The sequence below is a fragment of the Asparagus officinalis genome, chromosome 6 (assembly GCF_001876935.1).
Source record: "Asparagus officinalis chromosome 6, Aspof.V1, whole genome shotgun sequence".
In the NCBI taxonomy this organism is placed as follows: Eukaryota; Viridiplantae; Streptophyta; class Magnoliopsida; order Asparagales; family Asparagaceae; genus Asparagus; species Asparagus officinalis.
The window spans coordinates 7,190,089-7,213,943 of NC_033799.1; the positions used below are offsets into that span (position 1 = coordinate 7,190,089).

The 23,855-nt window shown below is 44.8% G+C and overlaps 1 protein-coding gene across 1 annotated transcript; it reads left to right on the forward strand.

Moving 5' to 3' along the window:
• LOC109844743 (two-component response regulator ORR23-like) lies at nt 174-23,150 on the forward strand. The gene is made up of 5 exons (XM_020413857.1): nt 174-301; nt 625-777; nt 8,374-8,721; nt 8,817-8,893; nt 22,550-23,150. The coding sequence occupies exons 1-5, from the start codon at nt 187-189 to the stop codon at nt 22,988-22,990; spliced, it is 1,134 nt and encodes a 377-aa protein (XP_020269446.1). The 5' UTR covers nt 174-186; the 3' UTR covers nt 22,991-23,150.

Below are 23,855 nucleotides of genomic sequence, written 5' to 3' on the forward strand. Positions count from 1 at the left end.
TTAAAATTTTAAAATTTTAGACAATAAATAGTTAAGAAATATAAATGCACTTATGCCACGTGGCAACTTCTCTCACTTGTCCATATATCACTGTATCTTTTATTTATATCCTTTCCATCTAAAAAGAAACCGCATAGCTTGAACTCTTTCTGCCTCTTTCATCCCAAATCATTTCAATTGGCCCCCATGGAGGACTGCATGCTTGATTTCTTTCCTAATGGTCTACATGTTATGATTATTGATAAAGATCCAATATTTCTTAAAACAATCCAAGAAATTCTCTTGTCTTCTCACTACAAAGGTATGTTTGATTATCTCACATTTTAGTTGTAATTTTAGACACCATAAGGATCAACATTTAGATTGTTTGTATTCATCACTATATATCATGCTTGTTAAATTATCATGGTAAGGAAAATCGAGATGTAATTTAACTAGCTTTTGTGATTACCTATCAATATTTACTGGTGCCCTTTTAATATGGTCTCATGTTAAAAGTTTCCAAGCTGGGCAGCACTGTTAAGTGTACTGGAGTACTATAAGAGCTTAAAATGATAATACATAAAGGATCATGTCAATAAGAATTCTGATGTACTACTTTTATCATTTCAAATTTTCTTGTAGTTACAACTTGCTTTGATCCAAATGTTGCGCTATCGCTCCTTCAAGAGAAAGCAGAGGAATTTGATCTTGTCGTCGCGGAATCTCACATGCCTGAGATGAGCGGATTCGTGCTGCTTCGGACTGTCAAAACCGAGTTCAACATTCCTGTTATATGTAAGCAACGACGAATTATTGGTTTTACTTTCAGTTTGGATAAATTACAAGCAATCCCCTCCATCTGTACTTGGTTTTTTCCCCCCCGAGAGATCCCCTTTCACTTAAAAGTTCAACAAAAGACACTCTCGTCTATGATCGGTAACGAATTAGTTTTGTTAATAGAGTTTGCTGTTAGATCTACATCATAAAACTTGAGATCTAAAACCATATAGCCATGATTAATTCAAAGAGATTAACAAAATCAAAAAAAGAGCGGAAGCTTATACCTGGAAGGTTTGATTACCCGATTTGGAAGTGGACCTCTCGTTCATTGGGAGAATCGAGAGGAGATTTTGGCTGTGGCCCTAATCGTATGAATGTTTGACCAAGCAGGAGTTTGAGACGACCTAACTGTCGGAAAGTTTGATCGCTCGATTTGAAGGTGGACCTCTCGTTCATTGGAGGAATCGAGAGGGGATTTTGGCTTTGGCCCTAACTTTTATAGGTTTGACCAGAAAGCGAAGAGAGTGGAATACGAGTAGCAAAGAAAATGCCAACTCGTATTATCACTCAAGAGGAGGCTTTAATGCTAGGACCTAGCACGTTAAGTCTGAGAAATGCCAACAATGGGCAAATGGAAACGTTGGTGGATCCACTGTCGTTTAATTTGATCAGCGGATGGTTTGGTGAGAAAAGATTAACCTACCAGAAGATTGGATCTCATCTCACAAAAACGACTCATAAGAGTTAGAGAATGAGAAGAGACATTCCGGCCTTCTGAGTTCGAACGTGAATTTCTTATTCACCAATTCCACAATGATTGGGTTATCCCTAAGAATACCCATGTGGTATTCTTTCGGGAACTTCCCGATGCATTGGATAATCCACCCCCAGTTTCTCTCTTGGAACTGGGTTTGACTTGGTTGTCCGAGGGTTATCCTTAAGAATAGTGTAATAATATCCTCCAGGAACTTCCCGTAAATGGTAGGAAATAGTTTAGACTCATATACCTATTGGAGTATCAGGGAGCAGTTTAACCTCTTATACCGGTCGGAGGTTTAAGAAGCAGTTTATACTCTTATACTTATCGGAGTATTGAGGAACAGTTTATACTCTTGTACCGTCTGAAGTACGAACGCGAGGTTCGTCTGAAGTACGAACGCGAGGTTCGTCTGAAGTACGAACGCGAGGTTCGTCTGAAGTACGAACGCGAGGTTCGTCTGAAGTACGAACGCGAGGTTCGTCTGAAGTACGAACGCGAGGTTCGTCTGAAGTACGAACGCGAGGTTCGTCTGAAGTACGAACGCGAGGTTCGTCTGAAGTACGAACGCGAGGTTCGTCTGAAGTACGAACGCGAGGTTCGTCTGAAGTACGAACGCGAGGTTCGTCTGAAGTACGAACGCGAGGTTCGTCTGAAGTACGAACGCGAGGTTCGTCTGAAGTACGAACGCGAGGTTCGTCTGAAGTACGAACGCGAGGTTCGTCTGAAGTACGAACGCGAGGTTCGTCTGAAGTACGAACGCGAGGTTCGTCTGAAGTACGAACGCGAGGTTCGTCTGAAGTACGAACGCGAGGTTCGTCTGAAGTACGAACGCGAGGTTCGTCTGAAGTACGAACGCGAGGTTCGTCTGAAGTACGAACGCGAGGTTCGTCTGAAGTACGAACGCGAGGTTCGTCTGAAGTACGAACGCGAGGTTCGTCTGAAGTACGAACGCGAGGTTCGTCTGAAGTACGAACGCGAGGTTCGTCTGAAGTACGAACGCGAGGTTCGTCTGAAGTACGAACGCGAGGTTCGTCTGAAGTACGAACGCGAGGTTCGTCTGAAGTACGAACGCGAGGTTCGTCTGAAGTACGAACGCGAGGTTCGTCTGAAGTACGAACGCGAGGTTCGTCTGAAGTACGAACGCGAGGTTCGTCTGAAGTACGAACGCGAGGTTCGTCTGAAGTACGAACGCGAGGTTCGTCTGAAGTACGAACGCGAGGTTCGTCTGAAGTACGAACGCGAGGTTCGTCTGAAGTACGAACGCGAGGTTCGTCTGAAGTACGAACGCGAGGTTCGTCTGAAGTACGAACGCGAGGTTCGTCTGAAGTACGAACGCGAGGTTCGTCTGAAGTACGAACGCGAGGTTCGTCTGAAGTACGAACGCGAGGTTCGTCTGAAGTACGAACGCGAGGTTCGTCTGAAGTACGAACGCGAGGTTCGTCTGAAGTACGAACGCGAGGTTCGTCTGAAGTACGAACGCGAGGTTCGTCTGAAGTACGAACGCGAGGTTCGTCTGAAGTACGAACGCGAGGTTCGTCTGAAGTACGAACGCGAGGTTCGTCTGAAGTACGAACGCGAGGTTCGTCTGAAGTACGAACGCGAGGTTCGTCTGAAGTACGAACGCGAGGTTCGTCTGAAGTACGAACGCGAGGTTCGTCTGAAGTACGAACGCGAGGTTCGTCTGAAGTACGAACGCGAGGTTCGTCTGAAGTACGAACGCGAGGTTCGTCTGAAGTACGAACGCGAGGTTCGTCTGAAGTACGAACGCGAGGTTCGTCTGAAGTACGAACGCGAGGTTCGTCTGAAGTACGAACGCGAGGTTCGTCTGAAGTACGAACGCGAGGTTCGTCTGAAGTACGAACGCGAGGTTCGTCTGAAGTACGAACGCGAGGTTCGTCTGAAGTACGAACGCGAGGTTCGTCTGAAGTACGAACGCGAGGTTCGTCTGAAGTACGAACGCGAGGTTCGTCTGAAGTACGAACGCGAGGTTCGTCTGAAGTACGAACGCGAGGTTCGTCTGAAGTACGAACGCGAGGTTCGTCTGAAGTACGAACGCGAGGTTCGTCTGAAGTACGAACGCGAGGTTCGTCTGAAGTACGAACGCGAGGTTCGTCTGAAGTACGAACGCGAGGTTCGTCTGAAGTACGAACGCGAGGTTCGTCTGAAGTACGAACGCGAGGTTCGTCTGAAGTACGAACGCGAGGTTCGTCTGAAGTACGAACGCGAGGTTCGTCTGAAGTACGAACGCGAGGTTCGTCTGAAGTACGAACGCGAGGTTCGTCTGAAGTACGAACGCGAGGTTCGTCTGAAGTACGAACGCGAGGTTCGTCTGAAGTACGAACGCGAGGTTCGTCTGAAGTACGAACGCGAGGTTCGTCTGAAGTACGAACGCGAGGTTCGTCTGAAGTACGAACGCGAGGTTCGTCTGAAGTACGAACGCGAGGTTCGTCTGAAGTACGAACGCGAGGTTCGTCTGAAGTACGAACGCGAGGTTCGTCTGAAGTACGAACGCGAGGTTCGTCTGAAGTACGAACGCGAGGTTCGTCTGAAGTACGAACGCGAGGTTCGTCTGAAGTACGAACGCGAGGTTCGTCTGAAGTACGAACGCGAGGTTCGTCTGAAGTACGAACGCGAGGTTCGTCTGAAGTACGAACGCGAGGTTCGTCTGAAGTACGAACGCGAGGTTCGTCTGAAGTACGAACGCGAGGTTCGTCTGAAGTACGAACGCGAGGTTCGTCTGAAGTACGAACGCGAGGTTCGTCTGAAGTACGAACGCGAGGTTCGTCTGAAGTACGAACGCGAGGTTCGTCTGAAGTACGAACGCGAGGTTCGTCTGAAGTACGAACGCGAGGTTCGTCTGAAGTACGAACGCGAGGTTCGTCTGAAGTACGAACGCGAGGTTCGTCTGAAGTACGAACGCGAGGTTCGTCTGAAGTACGAACGCGAGGTTCGTCTGAAGTACGAACGCGAGGTTCGTCTGAAGTACGAACGCGAGGTTCGTCTGAAGTACGAACGCGAGGTTCGTCTGAAGTACGAACGCGAGGTTCGTCTGAAGTACGAACGCGAGGTTCGTCTGAAGTACGAACGCGAGGTTCGTCTGAAGTACGAACGCGAGGTTCGTCTGAAGTACGAACGCGAGGTTCGTCTGAAGTACGAACGCGAGGTTCGTCTGAAGTACGAACGCGAGGTTCGTCTGAAGTACGAACGCGAGGTTCGTCTGAAGTACGAACGCGAGGTTCGTCTGAAGTACGAACGCGAGGTTCGTCTGAAGTACGAACGCGAGGTTCGTCTGAAGTACGAACGCGAGGTTCGTCTGAAGTACGAACGCGAGGTTCGTCTGAAGTACGAACGCGAGGTTCGTCTGAAGTACGAACGCGAGGTTCGTCTGAAGTACGAACGCGAGGTTCGTCTGAAGTACGAACGCGAGGTTCGTCTGAAGTACGAACGCGAGGTTCGTCTGAAGTACGAACGCGAGGTTCGTCTGAAGTACGAACGCGAGGTTCGTCTGAAGTACGAACGCGAGGTTCGTCTGAAGTACGAACGCGAGGTTCGTCTGAAGTACGAACGCGAGGTTCGTCTGAAGTACGAACGCGAGGTTCGTCTGAAGTACGAACGCGAGGTTCGTCTGAAGTACGAACGCGAGGTTCGTCTGAAGTACGAACGCGAGGTTCGTCTGAAGTACGAACGCGAGGTTCGTCTGAAGTACGAACGCGAGGTTCGTCTGAAGTACGAACGCGAGGTTCGTCTGAAGTACGAACGCGAGGTTCGTCTGAAGTACGAACGCGAGGTTCGTCTGAAGTACGAACGCGAGGTTCGTCTGAAGTACGAACGCGAGGTTCGTCTGAAGTACGAACGCGAGGTTCGTCTGAAGTACGAACGCGAGGTTCGTCTGAAGTACGAACGCGAGGTTCGTCTGAAGTACGAACGCGAGGTTCGTCTGAAGTACGAACGCGAGGTTCGTCTGAAGTACGAACGCGAGGTTCGTCTGAAGTACGAACGCGAGGTTCGTCTGAAGTACGAACGCGAGGTTCGTCTGAAGTACGAACGCGAGGTTCGTCTGAAGTACGAACGCGAGGTTCGTCTGAAGTACGAACGCGAGGTTCGTCTGAAGTACGAACGCGAGGTTCGTCTGAAGTACGAACGCGAGGTTCGTCTGAAGTACGAACGCGAGGTTCGTCTGAAGTACGAACGCGAGGTTCGTCTGAAGTACGAACGCGAGGTTCGTCTGAAGTACGAACGCGAGGTTCGTCTGAAGTACGAACGCGAGGTTCGTCTGAAGTACGAACGCGAGGTTCGTCTGAAGTACGAACGCGAGGTTCGTCTGAAGTACGAACGCGAGGTTCGTCTGAAGTACGAACGCGAGGTTCGTCTGAAGTACGAACGCGAGGTTCGTCTGAAGTACGAACGCGAGGTTCGTCTGAAGTACGAACGCGAGGTTCGTCTGAAGTACGAACGCGAGGTTCGTCTGAAGTACGAACGCGAGGTTCGTCTGAAGTACGAACGCGAGGTTCGTCTGAAGTACGAACGCGAGGTTCGTCTGAAGTACGAACGCGAGGTTCGTCTGAAGTACGAACGCGAGGTTCGTCTGAAGTACGAACGCGAGGTTCGTCTGAAGTACGAACGCGAGGTTCGTCTGAAGTACGAACGCGAGGTTCGTCTGAAGTACGAACGCGAGGTTCGTCTGAAGTACGAACGCGAGGTTCGTCTGAAGTACGAACGCGAGGTTCGTCTGAAGTACGAACGCGAGGTTCGTCTGAAGTACGAACGCGAGGTTCGTCTGAAGTACGAACGCGAGGTTCGTCTGAAGTACGAACGCGAGGTTCGTCTGAAGTACGAACGCGAGGTTCGTCTGAAGTACGAACGCGAGGTTCGTCTGAAGTACGAACGCGAGGTTCGTCTGAAGTACGAACGCGAGGTTCGTCTGAAGTACGAACGCGAGGTTCGTCTGAAGTACGAACGCGAGGTTCGTCTGAAGTACGAACGCGAGGTTCGTCTGAAGTACGAACGCGAGGTTCGTCTGAAGTACGAACGCGAGGTTCGTCTGAAGTACGAACGCGAGGTTCGTCTGAAGTACGAACGCGAGGTTCGTCTGAAGTACGAACGCGAGGTTCGTCTGAAGTACGAACGCGAGGTTCGTCTGAAGTACGAACGCGAGGTTCGTCTGAAGTACGAACGCGAGGTTCGTCTGAAGTACGAACGCGAGGTTCGTCTGAAGTACGAACGCGAGGTTCGTCTGAAGTACGAACGCGAGGTTCGTCTGAAGTACGAACGCGAGGTTCGTCTGAAGTACGAACGCGAGGTTCGTCTGAAGTACGAACGCGAGGTTCGTCTGAAGAACGAACGCGAGGTTCGTTAAAAAATTGAGCTTGACGCTCACCTGAGTTGAACGCGAGGTTCACCTTAGAACGAACGCGAGGTTCGTTAAAATTGAGCTTGACGCTCACCTGAGTTGAACGCGAGGTTCACCTTAGAACGAACGCGAGGTTCGTTAAAATTGAGCTTGACGCTCACCTGAGTTGAACGCGAGGTTCACCTTAGAACGAACGCGAGGTTCGTTAAAATTGAGCTTGACGCTCACCTGAGTTGAACGCGAGGTTCACCTTAGAACGAACGCGAGGTTCGTTGAGCGCGAAGCTCGGTTAAAATTGAACGAACGCGAGGTTCGTTTGAGGTAACCACCTCCTTAATTTTCGCCATGAACCCTTAGGGTTTCAAATTGAAACCGCCGCCGACAAACCCAAAAAACCTTTGATTTTTATTTTCAAAACAGATCCAGAATTGGAAAAAAAAATTGAAGGAAAAATCAAAGAAAAATCCAAAAAATTCCCAAAAGTTACTGTTCACCGGTGATTTTTCAATTACTGTTCATCCGAAAAAACCTTTACTGTTCATCCGAAAAAAATTCGTTACTGTTCATCCGAGAACATTACTGTTCATCCGAACCCAAAAATTGAATCTTTAACCAGAGATTTAAGATCAAAAACCCAATAAAACTTAAATCCCTAAGAATTAATCAAGGTGGCTCTGATACCATTTGTTAGATCTACATCATAAAACTTGAGATCTAAAACCATATAGCCATGATTAATTCAAAGAGATTAACAAAATCAAAAAAAGAGCGGAAGCTTATACCTGAATCCATTGCTTGATCTTGATTTTGGGTTTTGGATCTTCTAACCTTAGGGTTTTCTCTTTAGCCGAATTTCTCTCTTAAATGGGGGTGAAGAGAATTAGAGAATGTAACCCTAGGTTAGGGATCATAACCCCTTATTTATAGATGTTGTACTTTTGTAATTTAGCCCCTCAATAAATTACAATTACAACCTGGTATCTGCACATATGACCCCATGATCATTTAAATACCAAATTAACCCAACTTAATTGATCACTTCAGTGGGTTATCCTGAAAGATAGCAATACACAATGATTAATCATATGTGCCCACAAATAGATTTATTAGATTAAATCCAACATTTGCTTCTGCATGCTGTCGGCAGACGTCCGCATTCAGCATTCTAGGTTGCCAAATAGAAATATAGAATCACTTTATCTGAGAAACTACTTTTCTAACGTTATTTTTTTCAACTCCCAAATCTTCGAATTCTAAAGCAGAGACGAGTTTGTTCAGATGTCTATCCAAGTGTAGAATTTTGTCGATACGTCTGACGGAGAAACCCCCGTTCCAACATAATGGTTTCACTAACTGTCATAAATTAATGAGGGAATTTTTTCGTCGAACTTTTAGACGAGAGTGTTTCTTGAAAAATATGGTATAGATAAAGGGGATTTCTCAAAATTATCCTTTTTATTTTTATATTCATAAATCTTTTGTTTATTATCTTTGATTGCAGTGATGTCAGATAATTTGCAGAGGATTATCAGCACAAAAGCCATTGAACAAGGAGCATGCTACTTTTTGGAGAAGCCCTTAAAGATCAATGTCATCAAGAACATTTGGAAATATGTAACTTTGAAGGACGTCTCAAACAAAGGAGACATTACAATGTCAAACCAACAAGGACGAAAGAGAAAGACATCAAGAACTTCTGACCATGAACATGAAAGACCAAAGAAAAGGAAACATAATCAAGTTGAGGAAAAAGAAGATAACAACTACTCGAGGTTGAAGAAGAAACGTGTTATTTGGACTTCAGATCTAGAGGAAAAATTTCAAGATGCTATTAGGCTGCTAGGAATAGGTGAATTACTTTAAATTTTTGAAATGCATGTGGTCTTTTAATATTGATTATTAAAATTATTTTTGAATGCTATTCATATCTATTTTGTTTATCAGATGCCATTCCTAGTAAGATAACAAAGTTCATTAATGTCAAAGGTGTAAACAGAGATCATGTGGCAAGCCATCTTCAGGTATGAAATCAATCTCTATGTATTTACTATTCTCTGACAATATTTCATTTTGAGCATTTACATTGCATGTGGAACTTTTGTCTTGAGTGATAACTACCTCCTACTTGATTGCGCAGACGCACGAGCGCGCGCACATGCGCACACACGTATGCTATATGGACATTCTGAGCTACATCTTATCAGATAAATTGAATTAATAATAATGTCATTCAATAGAAGATAATTTACCTATTTTTAGTATCATCTTTCTTTTCTTAAAAGAGACTCGTAACGTCACATTTATATTTTTGCTAAATTTACATCATACTAGAGATGTTCAAATAGAACGCTATCTTCATTTTGATTTTGGATGCATAACGCTTAGAGCAGTTCCAATTTATTTATATATTGTAAAATTTACTTTAAACCCACCTCATACCGGGTACCATCACATTAAACATGTACATGTAAAGGTATTCTCTCTCCTTTTCCCTCTTCTCTAGATTTCCTCTCTTATCTAGAAGGCGTGAGAATGTAAAAAATCCTATAGGGTATATGACAACTGCTTCTCATGCAGGGATGGGGGAGGGGGTGACACCTTGCTATCGTGTGGTTGGTGTTGCATGACGGAATGGGGAGGGGTTTTTCCCCTTTCAACACTATGTTGGTAATTTAACGCCTAAATCCCTAATGCAACAGAAACGCAGAATAGAAAAAGTACACAAGATATAACGAGGTTCGGCAACTGCCAACGTCCTTGGGAGCCACACAGTCAATTTCTTATTAATCAAACAAGAAATTACAAATCAAGAGCAAATCCCAAAACTGAGATTTCTCAAATGAATACTGTAGCTACAGTGTTAATAATTAAAGGAAAAAATCCCTTTTAAATCTCTCTTGAGAATAAATGAAGTCCCACAATAAAAAACCCTTCTTTAATGATCTCTCTCTCTCTCTTCTTAAATCTCTTTTTAAATCTCCCCTCAAAGTTTTGTTGAGAGCTGGAGATGTGAAAATCGCTGCTGCGATTTTAGGGCAGTCCGCCGCCGCCAGAAGAAAAAAAAAATCGGAGGGGGAAAAAGCAGCAAAACCCTAGGGCATTGGGGTTGCTTTTATTCAATGGTGGGAGCGTCAAGACGCGAGCGTCGATCTTGGACGCGAGGGTCGGGATTTTCAGCCGCGAGCGTCCCGCTTAGATGCCAAGGTCGGAATCCCCAAACGCGAGGGTCGGGGCGCTGGCATGCGGAGCTCGAGCTTCACCTGAAGCTTTCGCCGTCGACTTCCACGCTCATCTGCGCGGTTCCTCAAGCTCGCCGGAGCTTCGTCGCCGACAGGAGGTTGGTATCCACCCCCTAAACTAACAATCTCCCACCATGGAGACCAAACCGACGTCAATAATCTATCCCATCAAGCTCCTTTCTTGTGTGGCTCCGCCCTCATCATCTATGCATGAAGGCCAACTGAAGTTGCGCACAACTCCAGTTTCTGAACTGTCACCGTCTTTGTTAACATGTCTGCTGGATTCTTACTTCTTGGAATCTTTTTCAGTTTCAACACGTCATCTTCCAACAGGGATCTGATGAAGTGGTACCGAAACGCAATATGCTTCGTTCTAGAATAAAATGCGGAATTCTTAGCCAATTGAATCGCACTTTGACTATCGCTATGCAAAACATTCTTCTCCTGTTTGAATCCCAGCTCTGTCAACAAATCCTGAAGCCATATCATCTCTTTATTGGCTTCAGTCACTGTAACATACTCAACCTGTGACATCCAACTAACAGCTGTAGTTCCAACGGTGAATACATAGTCGGTGGTGCTTCTTCGGTGATCAACTTCGCCGCCGAAGTCTGCATCTACGTACCCTTGCACTTCTACCTCTCCCTTACCAAAGTGCAAACACTTCTGTGTAGTACCTCGTAGATATCTCAGAATCCACTTGACCGCTTCCCCATGAGCTTTTCCTAGATTCGACATAAACCGGCTGACCACTCCCACTGCATGGCCAATATCTGGTCTCGTACAGACCATTGCGTACATCAAACTTCCGATAGCTGAGGCGTAAGGAACCTGAGCCATACTCTCTTTCTCTTCTTCTGACTGAGGAGACTGATCCTTCGATAGACGAAAGTGGCTGGGCCAGGGGGCAGGCTTGGCGTTGCCCATGTTAAATCTCTGCAAAACACGGTTGATGTACTCCGTCTGAGATAACTGCAAGATACCTCTCTTCTTATCTCTCGTGATTTGCATTCTAAGGATCTTCTTCGTTGGACCCAAGTCCTTCATGTCAAACTCCTTTGGCAGCTGCTGCTTCAAACTCTTGATATCCTTCATATCTGCTCCTGCAACCAACATATCATCAACATACAGCAGTATGATGATATAGCTGGACTGATATCTTTTGAAATAGTAACAGTGGTCGGCGTTGCACTTCTGGAAACCTTCCTTGTGCATAAAGCCGTCAAACTTCTTGTACCACTGCCTTGGGGCTTGTTTCAGGCAATACAAGCTCTTCTTGAGTCTGCACACCAGGTTCTTCTTTTTTTCTTCTGAGAAACCTTCTGGCTGGTGCATGTATATCTTCTCTTCTAGATCTCCGTGAAGAAACGCCGTATTCACGTCTAACTGCTCGAGATGAAGATCTTCAATTGCTACAATACTCATCACGTTCCTGATAGTATTTAGCTTTACCACGGGAGCGAAAATATCGGTGTAGTCAATTCCTTCCTTTTGCTGGAAACCTTTGACAACCAGTCGGGCTTTATATCTTCGATCTGGAACCATCCTGCTCCTCTTTCACCCGATACACCCATTTATTGTGGAGTGCCTTCTTTCTCGTAGGCAACTCTGCTAGTTCCCACGTCTGGTTTGAGATGAGAGACTTCATCTCATCTTTCATGGCAAGCTCCCACTTGCTCGCATCTCCATACTGACAAGCTTCATCATAGCTTTTAGGCTCTCCATCATCTATCAGCAACAGATAGTTCATATATCTCCTGTTGGGTACAGGAGGACGAGAAGATCTTCTTAATATCGGAGCTGGTGCGTCGGGCTCCTGCGCATCATCTTGTCCAACAGGCTCTTCTGGCTGAGGATCTTCTGCATTGGGTTCTTCCGAGAGGTTACTCGGGACATCATCTGCATCTACAAATATTGACTCGCTTTCTGAGTCATCTGTTTTGTGCATGTCCTTGTACATCATCTTCTCATTGAATATCACATCTCTACTGCGGATCACTTTCTTGTTTTCGTTGTCCCAAATGCGGTAACCGAACTCATCTTCACCATAGCCGATGAAAGTGTATTTCTTTAATTTGGGATCAAGCTTATTCCTACCTTGATCACTAATATGCACGTAAGCTACACAACCGAAAACTTTGAGATGTGAGAGTTTTACCTCCTTTCCGCACCATACCTCCTCTGATATTCTGTGCTCCAATGGAACCGATGGACCTCGGTTGATCAAGTAAGCTGCTGTGTTGACCGCTTCTACCCAGAACTGCTTCGGTAGGCCTGACTGTACTCGAATGTTTCTGGCTCTCTCTGTCAACGTTCGGTTCATCCGCTCAACTACACCATTTTGTTGAAGCGTGCCTGGCACGGTTCTCTCCATTCTGATCCCGTGCTCATAGCAGAACTTCTTGAATCCGGTGTCTTTATATTCACCGCTATTGTCGGTCCTGAGCTTCTTTATTCTCAGACCGGTCTCATTCTCGACCATAGCTTTCCATCTCCTGAAAGCCTCAAATACTTCTGACTTATGCTTCAGAAAGTAGACCCACACTTTCTGAGAGTGATCATCGATAAAAGTCACGAAGTAGTGTTTTCCACCAATGGACGCGGTGGTGGTTGGTCCCCAAACATCTGAGTGAACGAGCTCTAGCTTCTCTTTCCTGGGGGTTCTACCACTTGTCTGAAAGCTGACTCTCTTCTGCTTTCCAAGTATACATTCTTCACACATATCCATCTCCACTGACTGCAGTCCTGGGAGTTTTCCCTTTGTGTGCATGATTTCCATCCCCTTCTCACTCATATGATCGAGTCTCTGGTACCACAGCTTTGAAGTTTCATTGCCTGCTGCAACTGAGATCAAACAACGTGTACCTGCTATCATATATAGGGTACCAGTCTTCCTGCCTCGGGCAATCGTCATTGCGCCCTTTGAGATCTTCCAATCATCTCCATGGAAGGTCGTGGTATATCCTTCGCCAGCCAACTGGCCTACGGATATTAAATTCTTTCTCAGGTCGGGAATATGCCTGACATCCTTCAGCTCCCATACTGACCCGTTCAACTTAATTTTCACCACGCCTTTGCCCACAATAGCACATGGTTGATCATCACCAAGATATACGTATCCAAGATTTCCGGGGGTATACTTCTCGAAGAATTCTTTCTGAGAGGTAGTATGGAACGACGCTCCTGAATCTAACACCCAAGATTCCTCCTTGCTCTCCAAAGAGCATATCAATGCGTTGTCTCCTCCTGAGGTGGAGGTGACATTCACCTCTGCCTTCGCCTCCTTCTCCTTCTGTGCACTCTTACACTGATTCTTATAATGCCCGGTCTTTCCACAATTCCAACACTCGATAGCCTTCGAGCTGTTGCTTGGATTCCTTGACTTGGACCTCCTGTCCTTTGATCTACCTCTGAAGTTTGATTTGCTCCGTCCGTTTCCTCTGGTTGAATTTCTACCTCTTGACTCTGTATGCAATACTGAAGAGGTTGTAGCTTCACCCGTCTCTCTCCGTCGGATCTCCTCACTGAGAACCAAATCACGAACGTCGTCGAACTTTAACTTGTTGTTTTCCGACGAGCTACTCACAGCTGTGACTGTAGCGTTCCAACTCTCTGGTAGGGAAGACAACAATATCAACGCCCGAACTTCTTCATCAAACTCAATTTCAACTGAACTCAATTGGGTTGTAACCGTATTAAGTTCATTGAGGTGTTGTGCTACTGACGCGCCTTCCGTCATTTTCAGATTGAATACCCGCCGCATCAAATAAACTTTGTTCGCGGCTGATGGCTTCTCATACATATTTGAGAGAGCTGTCATAAGACCTGCCGTGGTCTTCTCATTTGCTATGTTGAACGTAACATTGCGAGTCAGCGTTAATCTGATAACTCCGAGGGCTTGTCTATCTAGAAGGTTCCACTCATCTGCCTTCATAGATTCTGGCTTCTTCCCCGATAGTGGTTGATACAGATTTTTCTGATACAGATAATCCTCTATCTGTATTTTCCAGAATCCGAAATCTGTTCCATCAAATTTTTCAAGTCTCATTTTTTCTTCATCTGCGGCCATGGCTCCCACTTGAATCTGACTTCCTCTAGATCGTTTCACGCTCTGATACCAGTTGTTGATAATTTAACGCCTAAATTCTTAATGCAACAGAAATGCAGAATAGAAAAAGTACACAAGATATAACGAGGTTCGGCAACTGCCTACGTCCTCGGGAGCCACACAGTCAATTTCTTATTAATCAAACAAGAAATTACAAATCAAGAGCAAATCCCAAAACTGAGATTTCTCAAATGAACACTGTAGCTACAGTGTTAATAATTAAAGGGGAAAATCCCTTTTAAATCTCTCTTTAGAATAAATGAAGTCCCACAATAAAAAACCCTTCTTTAATGATCTCTCTCTCTTTTTAAATATCTTTTTAAATCTCCCCTCAAAGTTCTATTGAGAGCTGGAGATGTGAAAATCGCTGCTGAGATTTTAGGGCAGTCCGCCGCCGCCAGAAGGAAAAAAAATCGGAGGGGGAAAAAGCAGCAAAACCCTAGGGCATTGGGGTTGCTTTTATAGGCGAGATGGATGGGCTGGCGTCGAGACGCGAGCGTCGAGCTTGGACGCGAGGGTCGGGATTTTCAGCCGCGAGCGTCCCGCTTAGACGCCAAGGTCGGAATCCCCAAACGCGAGGGTCGGGGCGCTGGCATGCGGAGCTCGAGCTTCACCTGAAGCTTTCGCCGTCGACTTCCACGCTCATCTGCGCGGTTCCTCAAGCTCGCCGGAGCTTCGTCGCCGACAGGAGGTTGGTATCCACCCCCTAAACTAACACACTAGGCATTGGGTGCGACTCGTGTCACCTCCTGCTACCTCCGTATAAGATATTCTACAGATGCTTTTTTCTTTCGAACATCAAATATCATAAATAAGACATCCAAGACAGAATCTCACTACTTCACTAAAACAATTCAATACTAGTCCCCTCTTAAAAATAATGTTGTAGAGAAGAGTTTCGAGCAATTATGAAGATAGGAATTAGGGGGAGTTGTCATAATGTCTCGTAAAGAGTCAGAGATCTACAAACATTACAAGCTGGTAAAATAAGTAATTTATATGAGCCATTATTCTTCCTTACATGGAGTTCTTCAATTATTTACATATTTTTCATTTTACGGAATCAGATAAGTAAATTAAGCACAATTATTTCCTCAGTGTCATTTTCAACTAAGGTTCTGCAACTTCGGATCTTTCAAGTGAAATTGCACCATTCTCCAATCTCAACACCTGCTTTATTATCTTAATGGTTAATTATGCATGAAATTCAATGGGTAAATTTCACAGTACCCCTCCTTAAATTTGATTACAAATAACACCCTAAACTTTAAAATATCACTCAATCCTCCCTTATTCGGGTGTTTCGGGAACACCCAAACTCTTTCAAAAATTTCAAGCAATTTCCTAACCTTGTTAGATAAACTACTGAAAAATATCCTTTTCAAATTAACACTAATTATTAATCATCTTTAGTTTGTTAAATCTCTAACTCTAATATGAACCGATCCCCTATCCCTAATGAAAGGAGCCTTTTTCTTTTTTTGGTGGTGAAATTTACCTTTATGACTATTAAAAACATGAAAGGTGTCCATTTTTGTCAGTTTGACGCACATGATTTTCACGTGCATACCCAAATCTAGAGGAATTATTTACGGGGATTATTTGACAAAACTTAAGGGAGTTAAGTGAGGTTTCTAATGTCAAGAGATGACAAAACTAAAGGGAGGTCAAGTGACATTTCTAAACTCAAGGGTGTTATCTCAAAAAAGGGCCAAACTTAAGGAGGTTATGTGAAAATTTTCTAATTGTGTACTTACAATTAGGGTAAATTTAAAATTTAAAAAAAAAACTCCTGAACTTCGCAGAGTTTTGAATAAAAACCCATAACCTTTATAAACTGGAGGAAGTCCTCTGAACTTGTCTCACTTAACTATCCTGACTGACAACATTTACTTAATTGCACAAATTTTGCCCTTATATATTCTTTAATTTTGTCGGAAAAGAGTTTTTCCTGTAAGGATAGGGCTTGAACTAACGTGTGTAGTTTAGACGCTTAACCGTCATGCTAATGCCATCTAGAACAATTTCCAATAGTTCAGTGGGTTAAGCTCAGGAGGATTTTTTTTTTCTTTCCCTTTTTGTAAAATTTACTCAACTTGTCTCTAACTCTATTTGTAGAGTTGGTGAAAAGACAGAGGTATGCCTCTGGAAGTTGGGCGGTCGACCGGCAGTGGAGCTGCGGTCGACCGATATGTGCACACAACTCTTAGTGTGCCTCTGGAATTTGGGCGATCGACCGGACGAAGCGCTGCGGTCGACCGCGAATTGTCCAGAGAGCAGACTGGACCTCGGGATATTTTGCGGTCGACCGGCAGTGGTGCTGCGGTCGACCGACTATCGGATTTTGGGTTTAAGTTGGTTTTCCAGACCCGTTTTCTTTGTAACTTGTATATAAACCCCAAATCTGTTCTAGGGTTTTATGCAAGGGAGATTTTGAGCTGCCAAAGGGGATTTTCTAGGGCTTCTTTTGTTGGAGTCTATTGGAGAGATCAAGTGATCTTGTTTGAGGGTTTTGGGTAAGATTTGTAACCCTAATTTGTATTCCCCTTTGATTTGTTTAGTGAAACTCCCCTCTCCTTGCCCCGTGGACGTAGGCACATTGCCGAACCACGTATATCTTGTGTTCTTGCTGTGATTGGTTGGCTTGTGTCTATTGTGGTCTATTTTGTTCTTGTGTGTGCTATTGTTTTGGCTATACGAGGCTTCCGCGGCGCACAACAAGTGGTATCAGAGCTCCGGGTTGGATTTGGGAGTTTTTGTTCGAAGGATTCACTATTGGATTCTTATTTGAAGAGTAGATCTACAATATGGGTGATACAAGCAGGGCTAGTTCAAGTGCTACTAGTACATCGGGGTCGGCTTTGACAAAGGCGATCCAAAATTTGAGCATCAATAACACTAAAATTGATGTCCCAAAGTTCGACGGTAAGATCAACTTCGGTTTATGGAGGTGTCAAGTAATGGACGCCTTGGATGCACAAAATTTGGAGGAGACTCTTGAGTTTCAAGAGAAACCCGAGGAGATTGATGATAGGGTTTGGAAGAAAATGCACAGTAGGGCTTGTGGGGTTATTCGGTCATGCCTAACACCGGATCTCATTTATGATGTGATGAACGAGACTTCGGCAAAGAGATTGTGGGAAACGCTCAATGAAAAATATTTAACAAAGAGCATTGAGAATCGGCTTCACTTGAAGAAGAGGTTCTACCAATTCAAGATGAAGAGGGGAGTTTCCGTTCGAGAGCATGTTAACGACTTCACAATGCTAATTTCGGATATGGCCAATGTTGATATCATGGTGGAGGATGAAGACAAGGCGATGTTATTGTTGTGTTCATTGCCATATGAGGAGTTTAGCACCTTTGTTCTCACTATGATAAATGGGCGAACTACAGTTAGCTACAAGGAGGTGACCTCGGCATTGGTGAATTATGAGCTGAGGAAGAATGATTGTGAGCCCTCCGAGAAGGCATCGGGTGATGCACTTGCAGTTCGTGGCCGTGCTCCAAACCGTCAAAAGTTCAACTGCTCAAAATCAAAGAATAGCGGTGGCCATAAAAGTGTTGGTAGAAATCAATGTGCCTTTTGCAAAGAAGAGGGACATTGGAAGAATGAGTGCCCAAAGTTGAAGGATAGAGCCGGGAAGCAAAGGGGGAAAGCTGTACAAGCTTCAGAGGTGAATGTTGCCAAGGTTGTTGGCGACATTTCAGATTCGGATTATTCCGGTTATTCTTGCCCTGCACTGCCGTCAGTTTGTTATGCCGACTCTACGGAGTGGATGCTTGATTCGGGAGCTACATTTCATATTTGCCCTAAGAGGGATTGGTTTACCAACTTTGAGGAGTTGAAGAGAGGAGACGTGATGCTCATGGGGAACGATCACGTTTGTCCTATTAGTGGGATTGGCTCAGTCAGAATCAGAATGCATGACGGGGTGACCAGGGAATTGAAAGATGTGAGGTTCGTGCCGCAATTGACGAAGAACCTCATTTCTCTTGGGACTTTGGAGGCATCCGGTTATAGAGTGATATTAGAGGATGCTAGTTTGAAGGTCATGAAGGGGTCCATGGTGGTGATGCGAGGTGTCAGGGAAAACAACCTATACTACTTGAAGGGCAAGACAGTTACAGAGGGTCTGGCTGCTTCTATCACCACAGAGGAGGACACTACCACACTATGGCACATGAGGCTTGGACACACAGGTAAAAAGTCCCTTCAGTCATTGGCAAAACAGGGGCTATTAAAAGGTGCAAAGACCTGCAAGATGGAGCTGTGTGAGCATTGCATACTTGGGAAGAAGACAAAAGTGAAGTTTGGCACCGCAATTCACAACACCCAAGGTATATTAGACTACATTCACACAGATGTTTGGGGCCCTTCTAAGCACACATCACTTGGTAGGGCAAATTATTTTGTCACTTTCATTGATGATTATTCCAGGAGGAATTGGGTATATACCATGAAGCATAAACATGAGGTCCTGGATATATTTGTGGAGTGGAAGAAGAAAGTGGAGCTGCAGACAGGTAGAAAGGTAAAGACTCTTCGTTCAGACAATGGTGGAGAGTACAAGAGTGATCCATTTCTGTAGTTTTGCCGGGATCACGGCATTAGAAGGCATTTCACAGTTAGAGAGACACCGCAACAGAATGGGGTGGCAGAGAGGCTGAACCGTACATTGCTGGAGAAGGTGCGATGTATGATGACGCAGAGTGGTTTGGCTAGATCCTTTTGGGCCGAGGCGTTAGTTTATGCGAGCCATCTCATTAACAGGTTGTCGTGCACTGCGATAGAGGGGAAGACTCCTATGATACTCTTCGGATTTTTGGGTGTCCAGCTTATTTCCATGTTAGTGATGGGAAGTTGAATCCGAGAGCAAGGAAGGCTATCTTTGTGGGATTTAGAGAAGGTGTAAAAGGTTTCAAATTATGGGATCCACAAGACAAGAAGATGATCATTAGCAGAGATGTCACATTCGATGAGGCGTACATGATGAAGCCTCGAGTTCCTCAGCAGGTGGAGGAAGATCAGACAGGTGGGATATCGCAGCAGGTGGAGGATGATGTGACTCCACCCACTCCAGTTGGCACTGTTCCCATTGAGACTCCTACAGAGGTGACACGGGGAGGAGATGAGATGACAGTCGGGCATTTAGGGGATACAGTGGATGGCGAGGCTCATGAGCAGGGTCATGCTCAGGGGTCCATTGCAGCAGATAGACCGAGGAGAGAGATTCGTCAGCCAGCTAGATATGATGATGTCATGGTGGCATATGCTTTATCGGTGGATGTCGTTGATGATCTGATTCCTGCCACATTCAGGGAGGCAGAGTCCAGTCCTGATTCCATTAGGTGGAGGAATGCTATGGAGGAGGAGATGCAATCTCTTCAGAAGAACGACACTTGGGAACTTGCACAGCTACCTAAGGGTAAGAAAGCTATTGGTTGCAAGTGGGTGTATGCTAAGAAGGAGGGATCTTCTATTGGGGACATTCGGTTCAAGGCCAGATTGGTTGCCAAGGGATATGCACAGGTTGAAGGTGTTGATTACAACGATGTGTTTTCACCCGTTGTGAAGCATTCGTCGATTCGGATACTATTGGCATTGGTGGCACAGCTGGACTTAGATTTGGTCCAAATGGACGTGAAGACGGCCTTTCTACATGGAGATTTAGATGAGGAGATCTACATGACACAACCAATGGGGTTTAAAGCTGCAGGAAGAGAAGATTTGGTGTGCAAATTGAAGAAATCTCTTTATGGACTGAAGCAATCACCGCGACAGTGGTACAAGAGATTTGATAGCTTTATGATTGGCCGAGGGTACACGAGGAGCCCTTATGACCCGTGCGTTTATATGCACAAGCTACATGATGGTGAGCATATTTATTTGTTATTGTATGTTGATGATATGCTCATAGCTTCCAGGAACACTTCAGCTATTGGGAAATTGAAAAAGGAGCTGTCATCTGAATTTGAGATGAAGGACCTGGGAGAGGCTAAGAAGATATTGGGTATGGAGATTGAACGAGACAGGATGAAGGGGAGATTGAAGCTTACACAGAAGAGTTACTTGCAGAAGATGCTGAAGAAATTCAGTTTTGAGGGTAATACCAAGGTGGTGAGTACTCCATTAGCTCCCCACTTTAAGCTTTCAGCTTTGATGTCACCAGTTTCAGTAGAGGATAGGGACTACATGTCCAAGGTTCCATACGCCAGCGCAGTGGGTAGCTTGATGTATGCTATGGTGTGTACTAGGCCAGATTTGTCACAGGCCGTGAGCATGGTATCTAGGTACATGCACAACCCCGGGAAGGGGCATTGGGAGGCCGTGAAATGGATTCTACGGTATATTAAGTGTACCGTGGATGTTGGGTTGATATTTGCGAAGAATGATGAGACAGGGCAGGATTGTATTGGTTACGTGGATTCAGACTATGTCGGAGATCTTGACAAGTGTCGGTCCACTACATGTTATGTTTTTACATTGGCTAGTGCACCGGTGTGTTGGAGATGTACTCTTCAGTCTACAGTGGCGCTTTCTACTACGGAGGCGGAATATATGGCGGTGACTGAAGCAGTGAAGGAGGCTTTGTGGCTACATGGCTTGTTGGATGATTTGGGGATTGCACAGGAGACCATTCAGGTACATTGTGATAGTATGTCAGCTATCTATTTGGCGAAGAACCAAGTCTACCATGCACGCACGAAGCACATTGATGTCAGATTTCACTTTGTACGTGACGTATTAGATGATGGTGATGTCACGTTGGAGAAGGTCCACACTAAGGATAACCCTGCTGATATGTTGACCAAAGTTGTACCAGGTGTGAAGTTTGGTCACTGTTTGAATTTATTGAACATTCTTCGTTGTTGAGCATTGTGATAGTATGTCAGCTATCTATTTGGCGAAGAACCAAGTCTACCATGCACGCACGAAGCACATTGATGTCAGATTTCACTTTGTACGTGACGTATTAGATGATGGTGATGTCACGTTGGAGAAGGTCCACACTAAGGATAACCCTGCTGATATGTTGACCAAAGTTGTACCAGGTGTGAAGTTTGGTCACTGTTTGAATTTATTGAACATTCTTCGTTGTTAAGGCCGTTGGCGGCCATTTGGATGAACTACGTTCGGCTTGATTCCTTGGGCAAAAGGATACGTAGGCAGTCTTACAGATGCAGCCGGTTGAAGTTGATTGGGGGTGTTTTGGTGTCGGCTCAGTTTTGGGATAAACGTTCGCCGAGGTGGAGATTTGTAGAGTTGGTGAAAAGTCAGAGGTATGCCTCTGGAAGTTGGGCGGTCGACCGGCAGTGGAGCTGCGGTCGACCGATATGTGCACACAACTCTTAGTGTGCCTCTGGAATTTGGGCGGTCGACCGGACGAAGCGCTGCGGTCGACCGCGAATTGTCCAGAGAGCAGACTGGACCTCGGGATATTTTGCGGTCGACCGGCAGTGGTGCTGCGGTCGACCGACTATCGGGTTTTGGGTTTAAGTTGGTTTTCCAGACCCGTTTTCTTTGTAACTTGTATATAAACCCCAAATCTGTTCTAGGGTTTTATGCAAGGGAGATTTTGAGCTGCCAAAGGGGATTTTCTAGGGCTTATTTTGTTGGAGTCTATTGGAGAGATCAAGTGATCTTGTTTGAGGGTTTTGGGTAAGATTTGTAACCCTAATTTGTATTCCCCTTTGATTTGTTTAGTGAAACTCCCCCCTCCTTGCCCCGTGGACGTAGGCACATTGCCGAACCACGTATATCTTGTGTTCTTGCTGTGATTGGTTGGCTTGTGTCTATTGTGGTCTATTTTGTTCTTGTGTGTGCTATTGTTTTGGCTATACGAGGAGTTGGTGAAAAGACAGAGGTATGCCTCTGGAAGTTGGGCGGTCGACCGGCAGTGGAGCTGCGGTCGACCGATATGTGCACACAACTCTTAGTGTGCCTCTGGAATTTGGGCGGTCGACCGGACGAAGCGCTGCGGTCGACCGCGAATTGTCCAGAGAGCAGACTGGACCTCGGGATATTTTGCGGTCGACCGGCAGTGGTGCTGCGGTCGACCGACTATCGGGTTTTGGGTTTAAGTTGGTTTTCCAGACCCGTTTTCTTTGTAACTTGTATATAAACCCCAAATCTGTTCTAGGGTTTTATACCTGTCCATATTAATCTTGACTGTATCATGGCAATTTTACATGTCTATTACTATGCTATGAGTCCCTAACCATAATGCGAAACTTAATTCTGAAATTGTGTTTGAACATGTGCATGTGTATAAAAGGACATGTATTTTACCTATGCTATTACTATTATATCTGCCTCTCTGACGCAGAAATATCGTATTCGAAAGATGAAGCAAGAAGCCAAGAATCTGGCTCCATTCCTTGAACAACTCAACTCATCGGCTAATCCTTCATCTTCTACCTTTCAACTTCAAGAACAGCAGCAGCAGCAACAACAATCCAAAGATAACCAGCTGTATCGTACAAATCCTTGGTTGGCACTGATGCTTGAGCTTGAACAGTCCGATTCTGATCCTGATGAATCGGATAATAATCCTGTCTTCGACATGGCATATGTTCGAGAATGCTTGACACGAAGAGGAATCAAATGCAACACCGAAATTCCTAATGATAACTTAAGCTCCGAAAACATTGGACAGGCTGTAGATAAGTACACTGTATCCAAGGAAACCGATGAATTTGATGATCTTGGCGAGATGATAAAGGAGTTGTTTGCTGATGACGATGATCCACCTGCAGGTTTCGTGTGAGCAGATCAGGATTATGATTCTAGCCTCAATGGTAAGAAACATCTTAATTAGAGTTGAAAACGTCATGATATTATCAGATTAGGACCTTTTTTCTTTGCCGTGTACTAAAATGATACATTAATGTAGTTGAGGATCTTATGTTAGTGTTTTGTGTGTTGTGTTACGGATCCTATGAGAATCTAGTTATGGAGTTTTATGGTCATATGTGTAACAAATCATATGATTATACCTGGCTTTATGTGTTTACGCTTATGGCACATTTCGTATTCTGCTATACTTTGCATGAGTCCATGTGTTAGAATGTTCAAAACTCTATCGCTTGTGTATGGACAAAATTTCAAAATAAATCCTTTTAGAAACTTAATCACCAAAATTGGCGCAGTCGCAAATTAGTTAGCAATTTCGACTTAGTTTTAGTCATATCAGCAACATGGGCTGAAATTGGGCCAGAATTTGCAGAATATGTTCCACGAACTCTACGGGATTAAGAATCCTGTAGAGCTCGGTAGATAATTAATCTCTAGAGTTCAAAACTCATACTAAACTCCACGGGATTGTGAATCCCGTGGAGTTTATAACACACAAACTACACGGGATTTTCAATTCTTTGTAGTTGGCAAAGTGGTTAAATCAAAAGAGTTAGACTTCAATTAGTTGAATGGTCTTGAATTTGAATCTGTCGCCAACATTCTTTTATTTTTCTATTTGTCTCTATTCAGAAGTTGAGCATGAAAAATAATTCATTACTTGGCTAAGATTTAAACACATCCCCTTTCAAATCACAATTTAACTCTTAGCCACTTAGCCAACTACAAGGAATCGTGAATCTTGCGTTGTTTGTTTGCCATAAACTCTACGGGAACCC